Source organism: Gorilla gorilla, chromosome 13, assembly GCF_029281585.2.
Source record: "Gorilla gorilla gorilla isolate KB3781 chromosome 13, NHGRI_mGorGor1-v2.1_pri, whole genome shotgun sequence".
In the NCBI taxonomy this organism is placed as follows: domain Eukaryota; kingdom Metazoa; phylum Chordata; class Mammalia; order Primates; family Hominidae; genus Gorilla; species Gorilla gorilla.
The window spans coordinates 26,359,160-26,381,893 of record NC_073237.2 but is presented as its reverse complement, the minus strand read 5'-3'; the positions used below and the strand labels follow the sequence as shown (position 1 = coordinate 26,381,893).

At 43.4% G+C, this 22,734-nt stretch overlaps 1 protein-coding gene across 13 annotated transcripts in view; it reads left to right on the top strand.

Moving 5' to 3' along the window:
* Window positions 1–22,734, top strand: part of MELK (maternal embryonic leucine zipper kinase) — a 115,449-nt gene that overhangs the window by 19,709 nt on the left and 73,006 nt on the right. For 7 of the 13 annotated variants that reach the window (XM_031014877.2, XM_031014881.2, XM_063696236.1 and 4 more), the window contains 4 exons: window positions 7,250–7,366; window positions 12,336–12,479; window positions 14,889–14,957; window positions 17,064–17,156. In XM_031014877.2, coding sequence (XP_030870737.1) covers window positions 7,250–7,366; window positions 12,336–12,479; window positions 14,889–14,957; window positions 17,064–17,156 — 423 coding nt within the window. Of the gene's footprint in view, window positions 1–7,249; window positions 7,367–12,335; window positions 12,480–14,888; window positions 14,958–17,063; window positions 17,157–21,705; window positions 21,800–22,734 lie in introns of those variants that run through there. The other 6 variants (XM_063696237.1, XM_055351561.1, XM_055351556.2 and 3 more) reach the window with 3 other exon arrangements.

Sequence of the window (22,734 nt, the reverse complement as noted above, 5' to 3'; positions counted from 1 at the left end):
ATCTCAGAACTTTGGGAGGCCAAGGTGGGCGGATTGCCTGAGCTCAGGAGTTTGAGACCAGCCTGGGCAACAAGGTGAAAGCCCTTCTCTACAAAAAATACAAAAAATTTAGCTGGACATGGTGGTACACACCTGTAGTCCCAGCTACTTGCGGGGCTGAGGTGGGAAGATCACTGAGTCTGGGAGGTTGGGCTGCAGTGAGCTGAGATGGCGCCGCTGCACTCCAGACTGGATGCCAGAACAAGACCCTGTCTCCAGAAAAAAAAAAAAAAAAGTCAAAGAATATGTAAGTAGTTTTGTTATAGCAATGTCATTAAATCATTTGAATTTCTTCCTAAATATATGCTAAAATCATACAGTGACCAGTATAAGAAATTATTTTTAATTATCTGTCAGTGGACAATTCAGGCTTTCCTCCAGTTTTTTTGTTTTATTCAATTTTTTGTTTTCTATTTATTAATCTAAGAAAAAAGCATTAAAACCATTTTTCTTGAGCATTTAAACATGAGTATCAATTAGATTAATTCCCTTAAGCAGTTTAAATTTCAGTTATAACTTCAGTATGACTTACTTTAACACTTCAAATACTTAAATAGCAAACAAAATGTTATTACAAAATGTGTTATCACACTGATGCTCAAAACTTATTCTAAAGTGTAATATGACATTAATTCATGATTTCTAAACTTGGTTTTATATTTTCTGTTGTTATTATGCTCATTTTAGTTATTTTCTAGGATTTTAATAATATTTTGATTACTTCCATGGTTTTATTTATTTATTTATTTATTTATTTTTGAGATGGAGTCTTGCTCTGTTGCCCAGGCTGGAGTGCAGTGGCACGATCTCGGCTCACTGCAAGCTCTGCCTCCCGGGTTCACGCCATTCTCCTGCCTCAGCCTCCCGAGTAGCTGGGACTACAGGCCGCCACCACGCCCAGCTAATTTTTTTGTATTTTTAGTAGAGACGGGGTTTCACCGTGTTAGCCAGGATGGTCTCGATCTCCTGACCTCTTGGTCCGTCTGCCTCAGCCTCTCAAAGTGCTGGGATTACAGGTGTGAGCCACCATGCCTGGCCGATTACTTCCATGGTTTTAGTCATCAGGCTTCCTCCCCACAAAGAAAAAAGATTATCATACCAAGATAGTGAAAGTTACAGTTAATTCTTTGTCAAGACATGATATCTAGTTGCATAGTCCTGGATAACTGGGTCCTGAGCCACTGGCCATTAAGACGGAGTCCCTTTTTATTTTATTTGTTTTTCGAGATGGAGTCTTGCTTTGTCACCCAGGCTGGAGTGCAGGGGTGTGATCTCAGCTCACTGCAACCTCTGCCTTCTGGGTTCGAGCAATTCTCCTGCCTCAGCCTCCCATGTAGCTGGGATTACAGGTGCCTGCCACCATGCCTGGCTAATTTTTGTATTTTTAGTAGAGATGGGATTTCACCATTTTGGCCAGGCTTGTCTTGAACTCCTGACCTCGTGATCCGCCTGCCTCGGCCTCCCAAAGTGCTGGGATTACAGGCATGAGCCACTGTAGAGCCCCCCCCCGCCTTTTTTTTTCTGATATGGAGTTTCGCTCTTGTTGCCCAGGCTGGAGTGCAATGGCAACCTCTGCCTCCTGGGTTCAAGCGATTCTCCTGCCTCAGCCTCCTGAGTAGCTGGGATTACAGGCATGTGCCACCACGCCCAGCTAATTTTGTATTTTTTTTTTTTTTAATTTTTTCGATACAGAGTCTTGCTGTGTCCCCAGGCTGGAGTGCAGTGGCACGATCTCGGCTCACTGCAACCTCCACCTCCCAGGTTCAAGTGATTCTCCTTGCTTCAGCCTTTCAAGTAGCTGGGATTACAGGCACCCGCCACCATGCCTGGCTAATTTTTTCGTGTGTGTTTTTATTAGAGATGGGTTTTCACCATGTTGGCCAGGCTGATCTTGAACTCCTGACCTCACGATCTGCCCGCCTCAGCCTCTCAAAAGTGGTGCGATTACAGGTCTGAGCCACCACACCCAATCAGAGTCCTTTTTTTTTTGAGATGGAGTTTTGCTCTTGTTTCCCAGGCTGGATCGATCTCGGCTCACCGCAACTTCCACCTCCAGGGTTCAAGCAATTCTCCTGCCTCAGCCTCCAGAGTAGCTGGGATTACAGGCATGCGCCACCATGCCTGGCTAATTTTGTATTTTTAATTTTGTGTTTTTAGTAGAGATGGGCTTTCTCCATGTTGGCCAGGATGGTCCTGAACTCCTGACCTCAGTTGATCTGCCCACCTTGGCCTCCCAAAGTGCTGGGATTACAGGCGTGAGGCACCGCGCCCGGCCCCATCTTTATTTTCTTATGATACTAAATATAAATCATTTTGGTACTATAGATAGGTAAATAGATAAATATTATGTCCTAGCTTTTTTTTTTTTTTTTTTTTTGAGACAGAGTCTCACTTTGTTGCCCAGGCTGGGGTGCAGTTGCACAATCACAGCTCACTGCAGCCTCAGCCTGTACCTGCTGGGCTTAAGTGATCCTCCCACCTCAGCCTCCTGAGTGGCTGTGACCAGAGGCACATGCCACTATGCTTGCCTAATTTTTAAACATTTTTCTAGAAACAAGGTCTCAGTCTGTTGCCCAGGGTGGTCTCAAACTCCTGGCCTCAAGCAGTCTTCCCATCTCAGCTTCCCAAAGTACAGGGTATGTAGGGGTGAGCCACTGTACTTGGCCTGTCCCAGCATTTTATTCAAAATGGCTTTAGAAGTTATCTAATTAAATCCTTTTCCTAATCAGCCTCTTTTTCCTCTATGTGAATTCTTCGAGGAGGAACAGCTTGTTATCTCCTAAAGCAGCCCATTCAGTTTGTGGTCTTGGCTACAATGTATAAAAAGTTATTTTTATGTTGAGATAAAGCCTGTCTCTTTTGGTGGTTTTTCTGGGGCTTCTATACCCATTCCAGTGTTTGAAGTCACCTTGAGTCATCTTTTTTTTCTAATTCCTTCTACCATTCTTTGTTTTTTTTTTTTTTTTTTTTTGAGATGGAGTCTTGCTCTGTCACCAGGCTGGAGTGCAGTGGTGCGATCTCGGCTCACTGCGACCTCTGCCTCCTGGGTTCAAATGATTCTCCTGCCTCAGCCACCTGAGTAGCTGGTACTATAGGCGTGTGCCACCATGTCCAGCTAATTTTTGTATTTTCAGTAGAGACAGGATTTCATCATGTTGGCCAGGCTGGTCTCGAACTCCTGACCTCAAGTGATCCACCCACCTCGGCCTCCTAAAGTGCTGGGATTACAGGTGTGAGCTACCACTCCCAGCCTAACATTTTGTAATTGTCCTTAATTATCAAACATAAAAAATAATTTTTGGCTGGGTGTGGTGGCTCATCCCTGTAATTCCAGCACTTTGGGAAGCTGAGACCAGAGGATTGCTTGAGGCCAGGAGTTCGAGACTAGCCTGGGCAATATGGCAAGTCTTGTCCCTACAAAAAATAAAAAAAATTTAGCCAGGTGTGGTTGTGCATGTCTGTAGTCCCAGCTACTTGGGAGGTGGTGGTGGGAGGGTCCCTTGAGCCCAGGAGGTTGAGGCTACAGTGAGCTGTGATTGCACCACTACACTCTAGCCTGGGCAACAGAGCAAGATCTTGTCTAAAAAAAGTTTTTTTTTGATGTTTTTATTGTTGGAATGAGATAGGGCTTAATATCAATTGTTACCTACTTTTTTAATTGTTAAAGATATAAGTTCTGATTAACACATAAATAAGTCAAAGGGAGCCAGGCACGGTGGCTCACACCTGTAATCTCAGAACTTTGGGAGGCCAAGGTGGGCGGATTGCCTGAGCTCAGGAGTTTGAGACCAGCCTGGGCAACAAGGTGAAAGCCCTTCTCTACAAAAAATACAAAAAATTTAGCTGGACATGGTGGTACACACCTGTAGTCCCAGCTACTTGCGGGGCTGAGGTGGGAAGATCACTGAGTCTGGGAGGTTGGGCTGCAGTGAGCTGAGATGGCGCCGCTGCACTCCAGACTGGATGCCAGAACAAGACCCTGTCTCCAGAAAAAAAAAAAAAAAAGTCAAAGAATATGTAAGTAGTTTTGTTATAGCAATGTCATTAAATCATTTGAATTTCTTCCTAAATATATGCTAAAATCATACAGTGACCAGTATAAGAAATTATTTTTAATTATCTGTCAGTGGACAATTCAGGCTTTCCTCCAGTTTTTTTGTTTTATTCAATTTTTTGTTTTCTATTTATTAATCTAAGAAAAAAGCATTAAAACCATTTTTCTTGAGCATTTAAACATGAGTATCAATTAGATTAATTCCCTTAAGCAGTTTAAATTTCAGTTATAACTTCAGTATGACTTACTTTAACACTTCAAATACTTAAATAGCAAACAAAATGTTATTACAAAATGTGTTATCACACTGATGCTCAAAACTTATTCTAAAGTGTAATATGACATTAATTCATGATTTCTAAACTTGGTTTTATATTTTCTGTTGTTATTATGCTCATTTTAGTTATTTTCTAGGATTTTAATAATATTTTGATTACTTCCATGGTTTTATTTATTTATTTATTTATTTATTTTTGAGATGGAGTCTTGCTCTGTTGCCCAGGCTGGAGTGCAGTGGCACGATCTCGGCTCACTGCAAGCTCTGCCTCCCGGGTTCACGCCATTCTCCTGCCTCAGCCTCCCGAGTAGCTGGGACTACAGGCCGCCACCACGCCCAGCTAATTTTTTTGTATTTTTAGTAGAGACGGGGTTTCACCGTGTTAGCCAGGATGGTCTCGATCTCCTGACCTCTTGGTCCGTCTGCCTCAGCCTCTCAAAGTGCTGGGATTACAGGTGTGAGCCACCATGCCTGGCCGATTACTTCCATGGTTTTAGTCATCAGGCTTCCTCCCCACAAAGAAAAAAGATTATCATACCAAGATAGTGAAAGTTACAGTTAATTCTTTGTCAAGACATGATATCTAGTTGCATAGTCCTGGATAACTGGGTCCTGAGCCACTGGCCATTAAGACGGAGTCCCTTTTTATTTTATTTGTTTTTCGAGATGGAGTCTTGCTTTGTCACCCAGGCTGGAGTGCAGGGGTGTGATCTCAGCTCACTGCAACCTCTGCCTTCTGGGTTCGAGCAATTCTCCTGCCTCAGCCTCCCATGTAGCTGGGATTACAGGTGCCTGCCACCATGCCTGGCTAATTTTTGTATTTTTAGTAGAGATGGGATTTCACCATTTTGGCCAGGCTTGTCTTGAACTCCTGACCTCGTGATCCGCCTGCCTCGGCCTCCCAAAGTGCTGGGATTACAGGCATGAGCCACTGTAGAGCCCCCCCCGCCTTTTTTTTTCTGATATGGAGTTTCGCTCTTGTTGCCCAGGCTGGAGTGCAATGGCAACCTCTGCCTCCTGGGTTCAAGCGATTCTCCTGCCTCAGCCTCCTGAGTAGCTGGGATTACAGGCATGTGCCACCACGCCCAGCTAATTTTGTATTTTTTTTTTTTTTAATTTTTTCGATACAGAGTCTTGCTGTGTCCCCAGGCTGGAGTGCAGTGGCACGATCTCGGCTCACTGCAACCTCCACCTCCCAGGTTCAAGTGATTCTCCTTGCTTCAGCCTTTCAAGTAGCTGGGATTACAGGCACCCGCCACCATGCCTGGCTAATTTTTTCGTGTGTGTTTTTATTAGAGATGGGTTTTCACCATGTTGGCCAGGCTGATCTTGAACTCCTGACCTCACGATCTGCCCGCCTCAGCCTCTCAAAAGTGGTGCGATTACAGGTCTGAGCCACCACACCCAATCAGAGTCCTTTTTTTTTTGAGATGGAGTTTTGCTCTTGTTTCCCAGGCTGGATCGATCTCGGCTCACCGCAACTTCCACCTCCAGGGTTCAAGCAATTCTCCTGCCTCAGCCTCCAGAGTAGCTGGGATTACAGGCATGCGCCACCATGCCTGGCTAATTTTGTATTTTTAATTTTGTGTTTTTAGTGGAGATGGGCTTTCTCCATGTTGGCCAGGATGGTCCTGAACTCCTGACCTCAGTTGATCTGCCCACCTTGGCCTCCCAAAGTGCTGGGATTACAGGCATGAGCCACTGCGCCTGGCCCAGAGTCCCCCCCCCCTTTTTTTTTTTGAGACGGAGTTTCGCTCTTGTTGCCCAGGCTGGAGTGCAGTGGCATGATCTCGGCTCACTGCAACCTCCACCTCCCGGGTTCAAGCAATTCTCCTGCCTCAGCCTCCCGAGTAGCTGGGATTACAGCCATGCGGCACCATGCCTGGCTAATTTTATATTTTTAGTAGAGATGGTGTTTCTCTATGTTGGTCAGGCTGGTCTCGAAGTCCCAACCTCAGGTAGTCCGCCCACCTTAGCCTCCCAAAGTGCTGGGATTATACGCGTGATCCACTGCGCCCTGCCTCAGGGTCCCTTTTTATAATGAAGTTTTACTTGTTACTTGATGATATCTCTAGGCTTCTGTCCTTTAAAGTTTTTTCAGCTTGGCTTATCTTCCTCTCCCCACCCAACTTTTTATTTTGAAAGTTTCAAGACCTCAGAAAAGATTGGAGACTGAGACAGTGAATACCCATATACCTTTCACCTAAGTTCACTGGTTTTTTGCGCAGCATGCTTCTTAAACGGTGTTGCTGAGGCTGAAAGTGGTAGCTCAGGCATGATGACTGAGTAGTGTTTCTGTCATTTTCCTTGTTTGGAATGCTAACCTTCTAAGGAGTCTAAGATTGTTTTCTGGATGTTGTACTGTTGACCCACATTGAACCTGTCTTTCATAAAATCTCCAATGCCCTTTTTAGGCACATGCAAATAAATTTTGCTATATTTTTCTGTAGTGTTGAACAATTTTTGGGGGGCTTTTTGATAGCTTTTGCTACTTAGTATTTTTTTTTTTTGAAACAGAGTCTTGCTCTGTTGCCCAGGCGGGAGTGTAGTGGCGCAATCTCGGCTCACTGCAAGCTCCGCGTTCCGAGTTCACGCCATTCTCCTGCCTCAGCCTGCGGAGTAGCTGGGACTACAGGCTCCTGCCACCACGCCCGGCTAATTTTTTTGTAGTTTTAGTGAGACAGGGTTTCATCGTGTTAGCCAGGATGGTCTCGATTTCCTGACCTCATGATCCGCCCGCCTCGGCCTCCCAAAGTGCGGGATTACAGGCGTGAGCCACCGTGCCCGGCCAGCTACTTAGTATTAAAGCTGTTAGTATTGGAGCTTGGAACACCACCTGAATAAGTTTATTGCTCATTCCATATGATGTTTTGTCACAGAGCGATTTGCCCCGGATCAAAACGGAGATTGAGGCCTTGAAGAACCTGAGACATCAGCATATATGTCAACTCTATCATGTGCTAGAGACAGCCAACAAAATATTCATGGTTCTTGAGGTTAGTAGTATGTTCCAGATACCTGAAAAGATTTGATCACTTTATCAATAGTAAAAGAGAAAAGTACATTTCACCTGAAAGATTAGAAGAGATGTTAAGCGACTTACCTGTTTTGTTCCATTTGTAACAATTTAGATTAAATAGATGTATATAATAAATTGGAGATTCAATGTAAATGTCATTTTTCTAATACACCCCTAATGGGGTAGTATGGTTTAGTAGATAGAATATGTTAGAATTTTCTCCTAGAGGGAAGGACTCATTCTAGTTTTTTTTTTTTTTTTTTTTTGAGATGGAATCTCGCTCTGTCGCTCAGGCTGAAGTGCAGTGATGCCATCTCTGCTCACTGCACCCTCCACCTCCCGAGTTCACGCCATTCTCCTGCCTCAACCTCCTGAGTAGCTGGAACTACAGGCGCCCACGACCATGCCTGGCTAATTTTTTACATTTTTAGTAGAGACGGGGTTTCACGTGTTAGCCAGGATGGTCTCAATCTCCTGACCTTGTGATCTGCCCTCCTCGGCCTCCCAGAGTGCTGGGATTACAGACGTGAGCCACCGTGCTCAGCCTCATTCTAGTTTTATATGGTATATTAATTTCCTAGGGCTGTTGGAACAAATTACTACAGACTTGGTGGCTTAAAGCAACAGAAACTCATTGTCTGACAGTTCTGGAGGTTTGAAGTCTGAAATCAAAATGTTGGCAAGGCTGGTTCCTTCTGGAGGTTCTGAGGGGGAATCTGTTTCCTGCCTCTTTGCTAGTTGTTGGTAGTTGCTGGCAGTCCTTGGCACTCCTTGGTTTATAGATGCACCACTCCCATCTTGGCCTCCGTCTTCAGATGGTGTTTTCCTCTCTGTGTAGCTGTGTCTCTGTCCAAATGTCTCTCTTCTTAAAAGGACCCAAGGTTTAGGCTTACCCTGATCCAGTGACAGTTCACCCCACAGCACTGGGTAGCTTCCAGTGTCTTTTATGTAAACCAAGCAGTTTCAAGTTTTAACTTGCCATTTTTGTCTTGAAAGATGTCTTTAGGACTTGTATTATTCAACTTCTTTAGTTTTCGTTAGTCTCAGCCAAATAATATGTAATTTGCACATGATTTTCACAGGATAGCACTGTTTTAAAAGCATATTTTAAAAATCATAATTTTGGCCGGGTCCTCTCATGCCTATAATCCCAGCACTTTGGGAGGCTGAGGTGGGAGGATCATTTGAAACTAGTGGTTTAAAACCAGCCTCAGTAACATAGCAAGACCCTGTCTCTACATACAAAAGAAAAAAGAAAAAAAAAGCCGGGTGTGATGGCGCGTGGTGCGCACCTGTCATTCCAGCTCCTCAGGAGGCTGAGGCGGGAGAATTGCTTGAGTCCAGGAGTTTGAGGCTGCAGTGAGCCACGTTAATGGCACTGTACTCCAGCCTGGGTGACAGAACAAACCCCTGTCTCTAAAAAATAAAAACAAAAAAATTATAACGTTGGACGTTTTGGATCTAGAGCTATTGTATAGTAGTACATTGTATTACTACACTGTAGATCTACCTACATGGTCCACATTTTAAAACCTCTTTGATTTTAAAACCTCTTTGGTAATTTTAAAACCTCTTTATATTTTTAGGTGATCCCTTTGTTCAAATAAAATTCTTAGGGCCAGGCGCAGGGGGTCACGCTTGTAACTGCAGCACTTTGGGAGGCCAAGGCTGGTGGATTATTTGAGGCCAGGAGTTCGAGACTAACCTGGGCAACATGGGAAAACCCCATTTCTACAAAAAATACAAAAACGTAGCCAGTTGTGGTGGTGCATGCCTGTAGTCCCAGCTACCTGGGAGGCTGAGGTAGGAGGATCACTTGAGCCTGGGAGGCAGAGCTTGCAGTGAGCTGAGATCATGCCACTGCACTCCAGCCTGGGTGACAGAGCGAGACTCTGTCTCAAAAAAGAAAAAGAATTGTTAAAATCTCCCAAGCATCCATGAACCTAGGAGAAAATTTAAAAGGTACAAGAGAGTGGCCGGGTGCAGTGTCTCGTGCCTGTAATCCCAGCACTTTGGGAGGCCAAGGTGGGAAGATCACCTGAGCTAAGGAGTTCGGGACTAGCTTGAGCAACACAGTGAGACCTTGTTTTTACTTAAATAAAAAAAGAAAAAAAGGCTGGGTATGGTGGTGCACACCTGTAGTCCCAGCTACTTGGGAGGCTCAGGTGAGGAGCCTGGGAGATATAGGCTACAGTGAGCTATGATTGCACCGCTGCACTCCAGCCTTGGCAACAGAGTGAGACCCTGTCTCAAAAAAAAAGGTACAGGGAGTATATATTAAAAAACAAAATCCTCTCTTTCCCCTACATCCCAGTCATCCAATATTCTTTAATTTTTAAATTTTATTATATTATTAATAGAAATGGGGGTCTTGGCCTGTTGCCCAAGCTGGTCTTGGACTCCTGGCCTTAAGCGGTCTTCCCTCCTCGGCCTCCCAAAATGTTGGGATTACAGGCGTGAGCAACTGTGCCCCACCCTAGCCATCACATTTCTTTTCTTTTCTTTTTTTTTTTTTTGAGACGGAGTCTCACACTGTCTTGAGTGCTGGAGTGCAATGGCGTAACCTTGGCTCACTACAACCTCCGCCTCCCGGGTTCAAGTGATTTTCCTGCCCCAGCCTCCTGAGTAGCTGGGATTGTAGGCACGTGCCATCACCCCCGGTTAATTTTTGTATTTTTTAGTAGAGACGGAGTTTTACCATGTTGGCCAGGCTGGTCTCAAACTTCTGACCTCAGGCAATTTGCCCACTTCAGCCTCCCAAAGTGCTCGGGATTACAGGAGTGAGCCACTGCGCCCGGCCCTCAAATTTTCTTTTCTCTGAGCCATTCATGTACTTTTCTTGTGTCTCTTGTAGATACCTACATATATTTTATACGTATGTGTATTTTATATGTGTATGTGTGTGTGTAGCTTACACACACATGGTGTGACACAAATGGTCACAAATTATTACTTTGCACCTTGTTTTTTTCCCAGGTAGCAATTGATCTTAGAGACCATCTGAGCACATTCAGATATTTTAGACATTTTTATTTCTCTTTATTTTGTATTTCTTTATTTGAAAATATGAAGTAGGCTGTTTTCTTTTTGTAAAACTTACTGTATAACATTAAAAAATTTCCTATTGAGGTATAAATTTACATATAATAAAATGTACACATTAGGTATGCAGTTTGACAAATGTATATACCCATGTACCCCCCACCCCAAATTATAAAACATCTCTATCACCTCAGAAAGTTTTCTCCAGCCCTTTTGAAGTTTTCCCTGTAACCATAGTCACCCTGCCCTTACCAGTGACTACTCATCTGATTTCTATCACAGCAGATTAGTTTAATCTATTCTAGACTATGATATAAATGACTCATACAGTATTCTTTTGCTTATTCTTTTGTTAGGCTTCTTTTGCTCAGCATAATACTTTTGTAAGCCACTATATCAATCTATAGTCTTAATAACTTAGTACTGGACATTGTTTCATATCAGTTTGTAAAGAGCTTCCTCTTTTTTTTTTTTTTTTTTAATTATTGCCTAGAATTCCATTCCGTGTCATAGTTTATATAGTATCAGCATTTAGGTCTGAATGCTGGTATTCCCCACAAATTCCTATGTTGAAACTTAATCCCCAGTGTGATAGTATTAAGAGGTGGGGCCCTTTATGGAGGTGATTAGGTTATGAGGGCAGAGCCCTTATGAATGGGATTAGTGCCTTTATACAGGAGACTTTAGGGAGCCTGTTTGCTCCCTTCCACCATATGAGAATACATAGCACATGCCAACTGTGAGCAACAGAACCTCACTAGACACTGAATCTAGTGGCACCTTGATGTTAGACTTCCCGGCCTCCAGAAATGTGAGCAATACATTTCTGTTGTTTATAAATTACCCAGTGTAAGGTATTTTGTTATAGCAGCCCAAATGGACTAAGACAGTTGTTTCTAGTCTTTTGCTTTTACAAACACTGCTGCTGCAGTAAATGATCTTTAAGGTACATTTTTTGTTGTTGTTGTTGTTGCTGTTGTTGTTTTTTGAGACGAAGTCTCACTTTGTCACCCAGGCTGGAGTGCAGTGGTGCAATCTTGGCTCACTGCAACCTCTGCCTCCCGGGCTCAAGCGATTCTCCTGCCTCAGTCTCCTGAGTAGCTGGGATTACAGGCGCCCGCCACCACGCCTGGCTAATTTTTTGTATTTTTAGTAGAGACGGGTTGGCCAGGCTGGTCTCGAACTCCTGATCCACCCACCTTGGCCTTCCAAAGTGCTGGGATTACAGGCGTGAGCCACGGCGCCCGGCCAAAGTACTGTTTTTTGATGTGAGTGAGTACATCTATAAGAGCAGTAACTAAATGTGGAACTGTGAGGTCAAGTCTATATGCATTTGTAATTTTAATTGATATTGCTAAAATGGAAACCCAGCTCACGGAAAAGTGGAGAAAGTTTTCTGTGCCCTGGGAAAGGGATGGAAAGCCTTGAGCTTTGTGCTCTGGTACCTGTTCTGCAGCCTGAGATACCTCTGTAGACCTGGGCTCCTTCTGGTACAGATTGAAAACCACTGGTCTTTGGGATAGAGAAACAATAATTACTGCTGGGTTTTTTAATTTCAGGTAATTACACTAAATGAGAGTACATTAAGATGAGAATGGGTTTTAATACTTTGCTATAAAAATATAAAACCCTGGGTGAGCTTTTTAAAATCACAGTGGTAGTTGGTTTTACTTCTACTTACTGGTAATAAAACTGTTCGAAGAAAGAGTTATTATTCTCATTCGTGGAGTCATTATTGACTTGTTTGATCCTGAGAGTGTACTTTTGAATATACCTTACTCGGTTCCATTCCCTATAAAGTCGAATTAATAATATCTCTGAGTTAAGTGTACTTTTTTATTTTAAATTTCTGTGAAGTGATTTTTTAAGTTGTAACAATATCTGTGATTCCATTGCTGTTGAAGTACTGCCCTGGAGGAGAGCTGTTTGACTATATAATTTCCCAGGATCGCCTGTCAGAAGAGGAGACCCGGGTTGTCTTCCGTCAGATAGTATCTGCTGTTGCTTATGTACACAGCCAGGGCTATGCTCACAGGGACCTCAAGCCAGTAAGTGACTGCATCACAGTTAGATGCTCACCTTCAGCGCCATTTACCTGTTATTTTTAGGTTTACAAATGATCTGATTAGGAATCTATCTTTGGTTTGCTTTTTGTTGTTGTTGCTCCAGTCATACCTATCAGATTTCTTTTTTCCTCCTACTTTTTTTTTTTTGGAGGTGGTATCTCACTCTGTCGCCCAGGCTAGAGTGCAGTGGTGTGATCTCGGCTCACTGCGACCTCCGCCTCCCGGATTCAAGCAGTTCTCCTGCCTCAGCCTTCTGAGTAGCTGAGATTACAGGCACAGGCCACCATGCCCGGCTAATTTTTGTATTTTTAGTAGAGATGGGGTTTCACCATGTTGGTCAGTCTGGTCTTTTTTTTGGAGACGGAGTCTCACTCTGTCGCGCAGGCTGGAGTGCAGTGGCGCGATCTCGGCTCACTGCAAGCTCCGCCTCCTGGGTTCACGCCATTCTCCTGCCTCAGCCTCCCGAGTGGCTGGGACTACAGGCGCCCGCCACAACACCCGGCTAATTTTTTGTATTTTTTAGTAGAGACGGGGTTTCACTGTGTTAGCCAGGATGGTCTCAATCTCCTGACCTTGTGATCTGCCCACCTCGGCCTCCCAAAGTGCTGGGATTACAGGTGTGATCCACCGCGCCCGGCCAGGCCAGTCTGGTCTTGAACTCCTGACCTCAGGCTATTCTTTCGCCCTGGCCTCCCAAAGTGCTGGGATTACAGGTATGAGCCACCGCTCCTGGCCTTGGTAGGCTTTTTGGATGCATTTATGAGCATTCTGTGTATCTGTCAATTGTGTGTGACTTTATAAATGTCTTGTTTTTTTTTTTTTAAGCAAGATCTCACTCTGTCACCCAGGCTGGAGTGCAGTGGCATGATCAGGGCTCACTGTAGCCTCAACCTCCTAGGCTCAAGTGATTCTCCCACCTCAGCCTCCCAAGTAGCTGGGACTACAGGCGTATGCCACCATGCCTAGCTAATTTTCTGTATTTTTATTTTATATATGTGTGTATGTATTTATTTATTTTTATTTTTATTTTTGAGACTGAGCCTTGCTCTGTTACCCAGGCTGAAGTGCAGTGGCACAATCTTGGCTCACTGCAACCTCTGCCTCTCAGGTTCAAGTGATCCTCTTGCCTTAGCCTCCTGAGTAGCTGGAATTACAGGTGCCTGCCACCACTCTCGGCTAATTTTTGTATTTTTAGTAGGCCTGGGGTTTTGCCATGTTGGCCAGGCTGGTTTCAAACTCCTGACTTCAAGTGATGCGCCTGCCTTGGCCTCCCAAAGTGCTGGGATTACAGGCGTGAGCCAGGGTGCCTGGCCGGAAACTATCTTTTTCCATCTGTTTATACTGAACTCGTCTATTTCAACTCACTCTTTTGGTTTAAATTTGCTTTTGGCACAAATTGTGTTTGTTTGTAGTTGACTCTCAGAACACCAAGGAGAAAATAGGAGAAAATGGTTTATGCTAGTGAGTCTTATGGGGAAGTGATAGAGTGATCGCCCAGGCTGGAGTGCAGTGGTGCGATCTCCGCTCACTGCAAGTTCTGCCTCCCGTGTTCACGCCATTCTCCTGCCTCAGCCTCCCGAGTAGCTGGGACTACAGGCGCATGCCACCACGCCCGGCTAATTTTTTTTGTATTTTTAGTAGAGACGGGGTTTCACCGTGTTAGCCAGGATGGTCTTGATCTCCTGACCTCGTGATCCGTCCGCCTAGGCCTCCCAAAGTGCTGGGATTACAGGTGTGACCCACTGCGCCCGGCCCTTTTTTTTTTTTTTTTTTGAGATGGAGTTTCGCTCTTGTTGCCCAGGCTGGAGTGCAATGGCACTGTCTCGGCTCACCCCAACCCCCGCCTCCCGGGCTCAAGCAGTTCTTTTGCCTCAACCTCCCAAGTAGCTGGGATTACAGGTATGCGCCACCATGCTCGGCTAATTTTGTATTTTTAGTAGAGACGGGGTTTCTCCATGTTGGTCAGGCCGGTCTCGAACTCCTGACCTCAGGTGATGTGCCTGCCTCAGCCTCCCAAAGTGCTGGGATTACAGGCGTGAGCCATTGTGCCCAGCCCTTCTTTTCCCTTATATGCTTCTGGTCATTTCATTAGTTTCTAGTCATTTTCAGTTTGCTGTACCCAGACTTTTTAACAGAAACAACCTTAAATCATTTTTACTCATTTTAATTAATTTATTTATTTTTAAAAAGTGAGACCAGGTCTTTCTGTGTTGCCCAGGCTGGTCTTGAACACCTGGGCTCAAATAATCCTCTCTTGTCTGCCTTCAGAGTGCTGGGATTACAGGCATGAGCTGCCACACCCGGCCTTAAATCATTTTTAGAAATGGCTAGAGGTGGGATGTGATATAAGGAAGTCAGTATACAGTTATCAAAATATCTTTGTTTTCCCAGGAAAATTTGCTGTTTGATGAATATCATAAATTAAAGCTGATTGACTTTGGTCTCTGTGCAAAACCCAAGGTAAGTGCAGAAATAAGATGCATCTATGTTCTTTGTAAGTGCATTTATTTCTTAATGTGTGATTTTGTCCTGACTTCCACTTAGTCTTTATTGAGCTTGGTTGCATCCATTGAGAAGAATGTTAAATTTCATCCCAGGTATGGGTAGTTTTTGTAAGTTCTCTAGATGATCATAACATGCAATCAAGATTGAGAGTCACTGCCCTAGTTCTAGGATTGGTCCTGCTGAAGACTCCATGGGTATGCTGTGAGAATTTGCAGTGCAGAGGTGACTTGAGGCTATTACAGCAAGAATGCTGACTTGACCAGTGCTTGCAGTTTGAGTATATTGCCACTAGATGATGCCTTTGTTTGTTTAGATAAAAGTTGAGAATTTAGTGCAAATCTGTTATCCAAATGGTTCTATAACTAACAATTAGTTACATTTTGAGAAACAATCCGCTTTCCTTTTAAAAGAAGGAAAAAGCCCATATGCACTTCTAAATTTATAACTGTTATATATTTCCTTAATTTGCATTCCATGGTTATGTATTGGTGTTCTCCAGCATAACTTCTCTTTGAGGTGACTTTGAACTTTCTGGCTCTGCTGTCTGCAGCAGATCTCCTGTGTGGCTGCCTGTTGGAAGCTTCCTCTGGAGTTCTCTAATCATGGTACTCACAATCTCTAAAATGAGCTGTCTACACTCATTAAGAATGTTGAAATTGCAGACTTGTCTCGGGCTTTGGTAATCCCATAACTGTTTCCTGCCCCGATCAGAATTAGCTAGGTGCAAAGGGAAGCAGATTTTACCCCTTTGGCAGAAAGTCTGATTCTTTCTGATTCTTCTCTCCTTCCCTTGGCTCTTCAGAAACTATCAGTGGAGCCTTTTTTCTGGGAACCAAATGCTAGAAGGCAGGTTTTTTTTTTTTTTTGATTGACAAACATATAAAGAGAAAACATACTTTGAACAGATAAACTGGTTTAAGTTTTTCTCCATGGGAGGCAGTGGAGAAAGTTTGTGACAGACCCTGTGAGCCTTCATTTATGGCTGCCACGGATTACACACATAGACACTATCTAAGGAAAGCGGGGTTGCCTGGGAGAGGATTGCCTCAGCCTTCTTCCAAGGAGCGCACTCCTGGGCATGTTGTTTCAGTTGTAAATGACATCTCACAATTCACAAATCCTTTGCCAGCTGTAAGAACTCTATACAGCTGTTGGACTGTAGCTTTATTTTCATTATGTCTTGGTATTTCTGTGGGAGGGCAGAGGAGGATGAGCAGATTACTCATTTTAACAGATCTGGAAGCTAAGGGAGTGATTTATAACAGACTTTCAAGGCACTAGAAAACAGACTTTCAAGGCACTGTTCTATGTAACATATTGCTTTTTTCCCTCTAAGAAAATAGAGCTCTTCTGTATTTGTAAAGATTTCATACTGGAGATAAGGTCCAGTAAATAAATTTTTCCCCCCGGGATACTTGGGGATGGAAAGACGTGGATGCTTGGATATATGCTAGGCTTATTTATGTATGTGGGTATTTAGGGAAGTATGAACCTGATTTGACTGAGCTAAGGGGAAAGGATTTGTTCATGCCAGGTTGTAGTGGTGTTGGGAACCCAGAGAAGCAGAGACCACACGTGCATGCACACATGTATACAGAGTATTGTGTTGGCTGCAGAAATCCTTTATTATGTGGGGTGGTTTTTCATCTAGCTTCTCTTTGCTTGTGCTCAAATAATTTTTATCGGCCAGGCGTGGTGGCTCATTGCCTGTAATCCCGGCACTTTGGGAGGCCAAGGCGGGTGGATCACCTGAAGTCTGGAGTTCAAGACTAGCCCAGCCAACATGGCAAAACCCCGTCTATACCAAAAATACAAAAATTAGTTGGGCATGGTGGCACACTGTGTGCCTGTAATCCCAGCTACTCTGGAGGCTGAGGCAGGAGAATTACTTGAACCCAGGAGGCAGAGGTTGCAGTGAGCCGAGATTGTGCCATTGCACTCCAGCCTGGGTGACAGAGTGAGACTCCGTCTCAAAAAAAAAAAAAAAAAAAAGAATGTTTATCAAGGTTTAATTCTCTTAAGGGTTGTAATTAATAGGTTTCATTTTTATCTTATTGGCAGGGTAACAAGGATTACCATCTACAGACATGCTGTGGGAGTCTGGCTTATGCAGCACCTGAGTTAATACAAGGCAAATCATATCTTGGATCAGAGGTAATTATTCATTGATTAATTCATTATATAATCAGCAGACATTTATATTGGTCACCTGTAGTGAGTCAGGCACTGTGCGTTGGGGGTATAATGATGAAGTAAGAAATAATCTTGTTAATCAGAGTTCAGTCTATTTGGAGAGTGAGACATGATTACTTATAAATGAAATTAATAACTTGCAATAAATATAGTAACATATACTTATGAAGCAGGGATATTTCTGGTGTCCTTGTTGTGGCTGCTTTTGTATTAAACAGTGCCATAGTTTGGACTGGTTAGTCTAGCTGGATAGAACAAAAGACGAAGGTTCCAGGCTCAGTTTCAGAGATGCTGGTTAGCACAGAGAAAACCTGTGCTTCATCCATCCAGAGCTGACTCTCCAAGGCCAGCAGCCCTGTGTAGGAGTCCACGCTGAGAAGGAGTGGGATTTGCCTGATTTATATTTGCTGTATCTCAAATTATCAAATTAGTCAGCCCCTCTCATTCTCTGGAGTACTAGTTTTGCTGATGTGAGTGTCATAAGATTAAAAAAAACTTTAGTTGTGAAAAGCTCAGGAAGTGCTCAAACAGGTTTCCTATTTCAGGACATGTCCAAATCTTTTTTTGTTTTGTTTTGTTTTTTTTTTTTGAGATGGAGTCTCACTCTGTCACCCAGGCTGGAGTGCAGTGGCGCGATCTTGGCTCAGTGCAACCTCCACCTCCTGGGTTCAAGCGATTCTCCTTCAGCCTCCCAAGTAGCTGGGATTACAGGCAACTGCCATCACGTTCGGCTAATTTTTGTGTTTTTAGTAGAGATGGGTTTCACCATGTTGGCCAGGCTGGTCTCAAACTCCTGACCTCAAATGATTCACCCACCTCAGCCTCCCAATTATAGGCATGAGCCACTGCGTCCAGCCTCCAAATCTTTCTTTTTTTTTGGAGACGGAGTCTCACTCTGTTGCCCAGGCTGGAGTGCAGTGGCACAATCTCCGCTCACTACAAGCTCTGCCTCCTGGGTTCACGCCATTCTCCTGCCTCAGCCTCCCGAGTAGCTGGGACTACATGCGCCCGCCACCACGCCTGGCTACTTTTTTTTGTATTTTTAGTAGAGATGGGGTTTCACCATGTTAGCCAGGATGGTCTCGATCTGCTGACCTCGTGATCCGCCTGCCTCGGCCTCCCAAAGTGCTGGGATTACAGGAGTGAGCCACCGTGCCTGGCTCTGGCCTCCAAATCTTTAATGTGCTCTTGTACAGTGTGATCCTTCAGGAAAGGAACATCACAGATAACAGCTGGTTCTGATTTTATTTGCCTGTGGGATCCACTTTTGATGGAGAGCATCTTTTGGAACTAGCATAAGGAACTTTGGGAATACCAGGTTACTTCATAAAACGAGAAGATGGGAACTGTTTCTGGTAACTTTTTATTTTGATATAATCTCTAACTTACAAGATAGTGCAAGAATAGAATGAGGAACTTTGGTATATCTTTTACTCAAATTCACTGTTATTTACATTTTTCCTTATTTGCTTTATCATTCTCTATGTTTATATATATGCATGTTTTTTTTTTGAATCATTTGAGAGTTAGCTAGAAACATCATATCCTTTTATTACTCAATATTTCTATATATGTTTTTCCTAAAAGCAAAGACCTTTTCTTTTATAACCACACTTTAGTATCAAAATTTAACATTGATACAATTTATTTAATTCATAATTCATATTCAAGTGGTATTAATTGTACCAATAATGTCCTTTATAGTTTTGTTTTCCCCCCAGTCTAGGATATGGTGCAGGATGCATTTAGTTATTGCATTTAGTTATTGTGTCGCTTTAGTCCCTTTTAATCTGGAAGACTTCCTTAGGCTTTCTTTATTTTTTTTGATCTCAGCATTTTTGAGGAAGCCAGTTATTTAGTAGAATGTACATCAATTTGAATTTATTTGATGTTTCCTTATGATTAGATTCAGGTTATGTATTTTTGGCAGAAATACCACAAAAATGATGTTGTAGCCTTCTTAGTGCATTATAGGAAAGGGACCAAATGTTTTCTGAACGTTTATCATAGTCCTGGAATCATGCTGGATACTTTTTATTTTTAACTGTGGTAAAATACACATAACATAAAATTTACCATCTTAACTGTTTTAAAATGTATAGTTTAGTAGTACTGAAATACAATCACATTGTTGTGCAACCGATCTCCAGGGCTCTTTTAATTTTGCAAAACTGAAACCTTATACCTGTTAAACAATTCTTCATTTCTGCCTACCCTATTCCCCTGGCAACTACCCTTCTGCTTTCTGTCTCTATGAATTTGACTAATCTAGGAACCTCATGTAAATGGAATCATACAATATTTGTCTTTTTGTGACTGGTTATTTCACTTAGCATAATGTCCTCAAGGTTCATGCATGTTGTAGCATGTATCAGAATTTCCTTTCTTTATAAGGCTGAATAATATTCCATTGTATGTATATACCACATTTTGTTTATTCATTCATCCATTGGTAGATACTTAAATTGCTTCCACCTTTTGGCTCCTGTGAATAATGTTGATAGGAATATGAGTGTACAAGTATCTCTTTCAGATCCTGCTTTCAATTCTTTTGGGTATATATTCAGAAGCGGAGTTGCTGGATCATATTGTAATTCTATTTTTAATATTTTGTGGAATCTCCATACTGTTTTCCATAGTGAGTGCACCATCTTACGTTTCCACCAAGAGTGTACAGGAGTTTCACATGGGCTGGGCGCGGTGGCTATGCCTGTAATCCCAGCACTTTGGGAGACTGAAGTGGGCGGATCATGAGGTTAGGAGTTTGAGACCAGCCTGGCCAACATGGTGAATCTCTGTCTCTATTAAAAATATAAAAATTAGCTAGGCATGGTGATGCACACCTGTAATTCCAGCTACTTGGGGGTTGAGGCAGGAGAATCGCTTGAACCTGGGAGGCAGAGGTTGCAGTGAGACGAGATTGTATCATTGCACTCCAGCCTGGGTGACAGAGCAAGACTGTCTCAAAAAAAAAAAAAAAAAAAAAAAAAAAAAAGAGTTTCACATGCTGGATACCTTTAATAATTTTCAATTAAGCTCTACAGACTTTTTTTTTTTTTTTTTTTTTTTTGAGATGGAGTTTTGCTCTTGTTGACCAGGCTGGAGTGCAATGGCATGATCTTGGCTCACCGCAACCTCAGCCTCCTGGGTTCAAGCGATTCTCCTGCCTCAGCCTCCAGAGTAGCTGGGATTACAGGCATGTGCCACCATGCTTGGCTAATTTTGTATTTTTAGTAGAGACAGGATTTCTCCATGTTGGTCAGGCTGGTCTCTAACTCCCGACCCCAGGTGATCCGTCTGCCTTGGCCTACCAAAGTGTTGGGATTACAGGCATGAGCCACCACGCCTGGCCACAGACATCCTTTTTAGTGAATACTGTTACCCTATCCCATAAGATAAAGAAGATGAAGAAACTGAGGCTCAGAAATTTGGTGCCTTTGCAGGGTCACACAGCTGGTGACTGAGTGAGATTTGAGTGGAGTGAGGTACTGTTTCCACTATTCCATTTAGTTTCCCAGAAGGAGTGATAATCGTATGCCTGATCTCACAAGATTCCCAGAGGTGATGAGAATCTGCTGATTTGAGTGTATCTGGGTTTTTCCTATGTGATTTTAAATTGTTTTCTTGTCCGTGTTAGTTCAACTTCCTATCCTTCTCAGTGTCTAAAGGATAGTGGACTGAGGAGTCATTTGAGATACTTACTAAATGATGCAGAGCTCAGGGTGGTAACTCCCTCAGAGATTTTGGTTTCGTTTTCTGAGATGGGGCTTTAAGAATCTTCATTTAAAATACTAATAAAATAGTTGATTCTGATGTTCACAGTCCTGATCGTGCTTTAAGGACATGTTCCATTGTAAATATCTCTAATTTCTTCAGTAATTTTTCATGGGAAATGGTTTCAGTTCTCTCTTCCTCCCAATTATTTTATCTTTTTTTTTTTTGAGACAGGATCTCACTCTGTCTCCCAGGCTGGAGTGCAGTGGCATGACTATGGCTCACGGTAGCCTTTACGTCCTAGACTCGAGCAGTCCTCCCACCTCAGCCTCCCAAGTAGCTAGGACTACAGGTGTGCACTACCACACCCGGCTAATTTTTAAAATTTCTTTGTAGAGATAGGGTCTTGCTATGTTTCTGGGGCTGGTCTTGAACTCCTGGGCCCAAGTGATCCTCCCGCCTTGGCCTCCCAAAGTGCTGGGAGCCAGTTATTTTTTCATGTCAACTGGTAGTTTATGGATTTACTTGCATTTGCTTTGGTTTATGATTTTAGTTAATTTATTCTCATATTCAATTCAAAACAGCAAAGTAAAGGTACTTTGAGTTAACTGAAAAATACTTTTTCTGCTTTCTTTTCTCTAATAAGTGTTGGTAGCACTATGGGGATGTTATTATCATTTTATTCCTCTTTAAGTTTAACCCTAGACATAATCTTTCTGTTGACTTCTTGTGTGTTTTTTTGTTTGTTTGTTTGTTTTTTGAGACGAAGTTTCGCTCTTGTTGCCCAGGCTGGAGTGCAATGGTGTGATCTTGGCTCACTGCAACCTCCGCCTCCCGAGTTCAAGCGATTCTCCTGCCTCAGCCTCCCGAATTGCTGGAATTACAGGCATGTACCACCCTGCCTGGCAAATTTTGTATTTTTAGTAGAGACGGGGTTTCTCCATGTTGGTCAGGCTGGTCTTGAACTCCCAACCTCAGGTGATCTGCCCACCTCGGCTTCCCAAAGTGTTAGGATTATGGGTGTGAGCCACCACACCCGGGCTTTTTTTTTTTTTTTTTTTTTTTTTTGAGACGAAGTCTCGCTCTTGTCCCCCAGGCTGGAGTGCGATGGTGCAATCTTGGCTCACTGCAACCTCTGCCTCCCGGGTTCAGGCGATTCTCATTCCTCAGCCTTCCAAGTAGCTTGGATTACAGGCACATGCCACCACGCCCTGCTAATTTTTGTATTTTTAGTAGAGACAGGGTTTGACTCAACCCTGGTGGGATTGAGTGGGAGTGGAAGGACTGCTTGAGTCCAACGGGACCATGTTGGCCAGGCTGGTGTCGAACTCCTGACCTCAGGTGATCCGCCCACCTTGGCCTCCCAAAGTGCTGGGATTACAGGCGTGAGCCACTATGCCCGACCCTTTTTTTTTGAGACAGGGTCTAACTCTGTCACTCAGGCTGGAGTGCGATGGTGTGATCTTGGCTCACTGCAACCTCCACCTCCCGAGTTCAAGCGATTCTCCTGCCTCAGCCTCCCGAATTGCTGGAATTATAGGCATGTACCACCCCGCCTGGCAAATTTTGTATTTTTAGTAGAGACGGGGTTTCTCCATGTTGGTCAGGCTGGTCTGGAACTCCCAAACTCAGGTGATCTGCCCGCCTTGGCTTCCCAAAGTGTTAGGATTATGGGCGTGAGCCACCACGCCCAGCCATTTTTTTTTTTTTTTTGAGACGAAGTCTTGCTCTTGTCCCCCAGGCTGGAGTGCAATGGCCTCCTGAGTAGCTGGAATTACAGACATGCACCACCACACCTGGCTAATTTTTTTATCTTTTTAGTAGA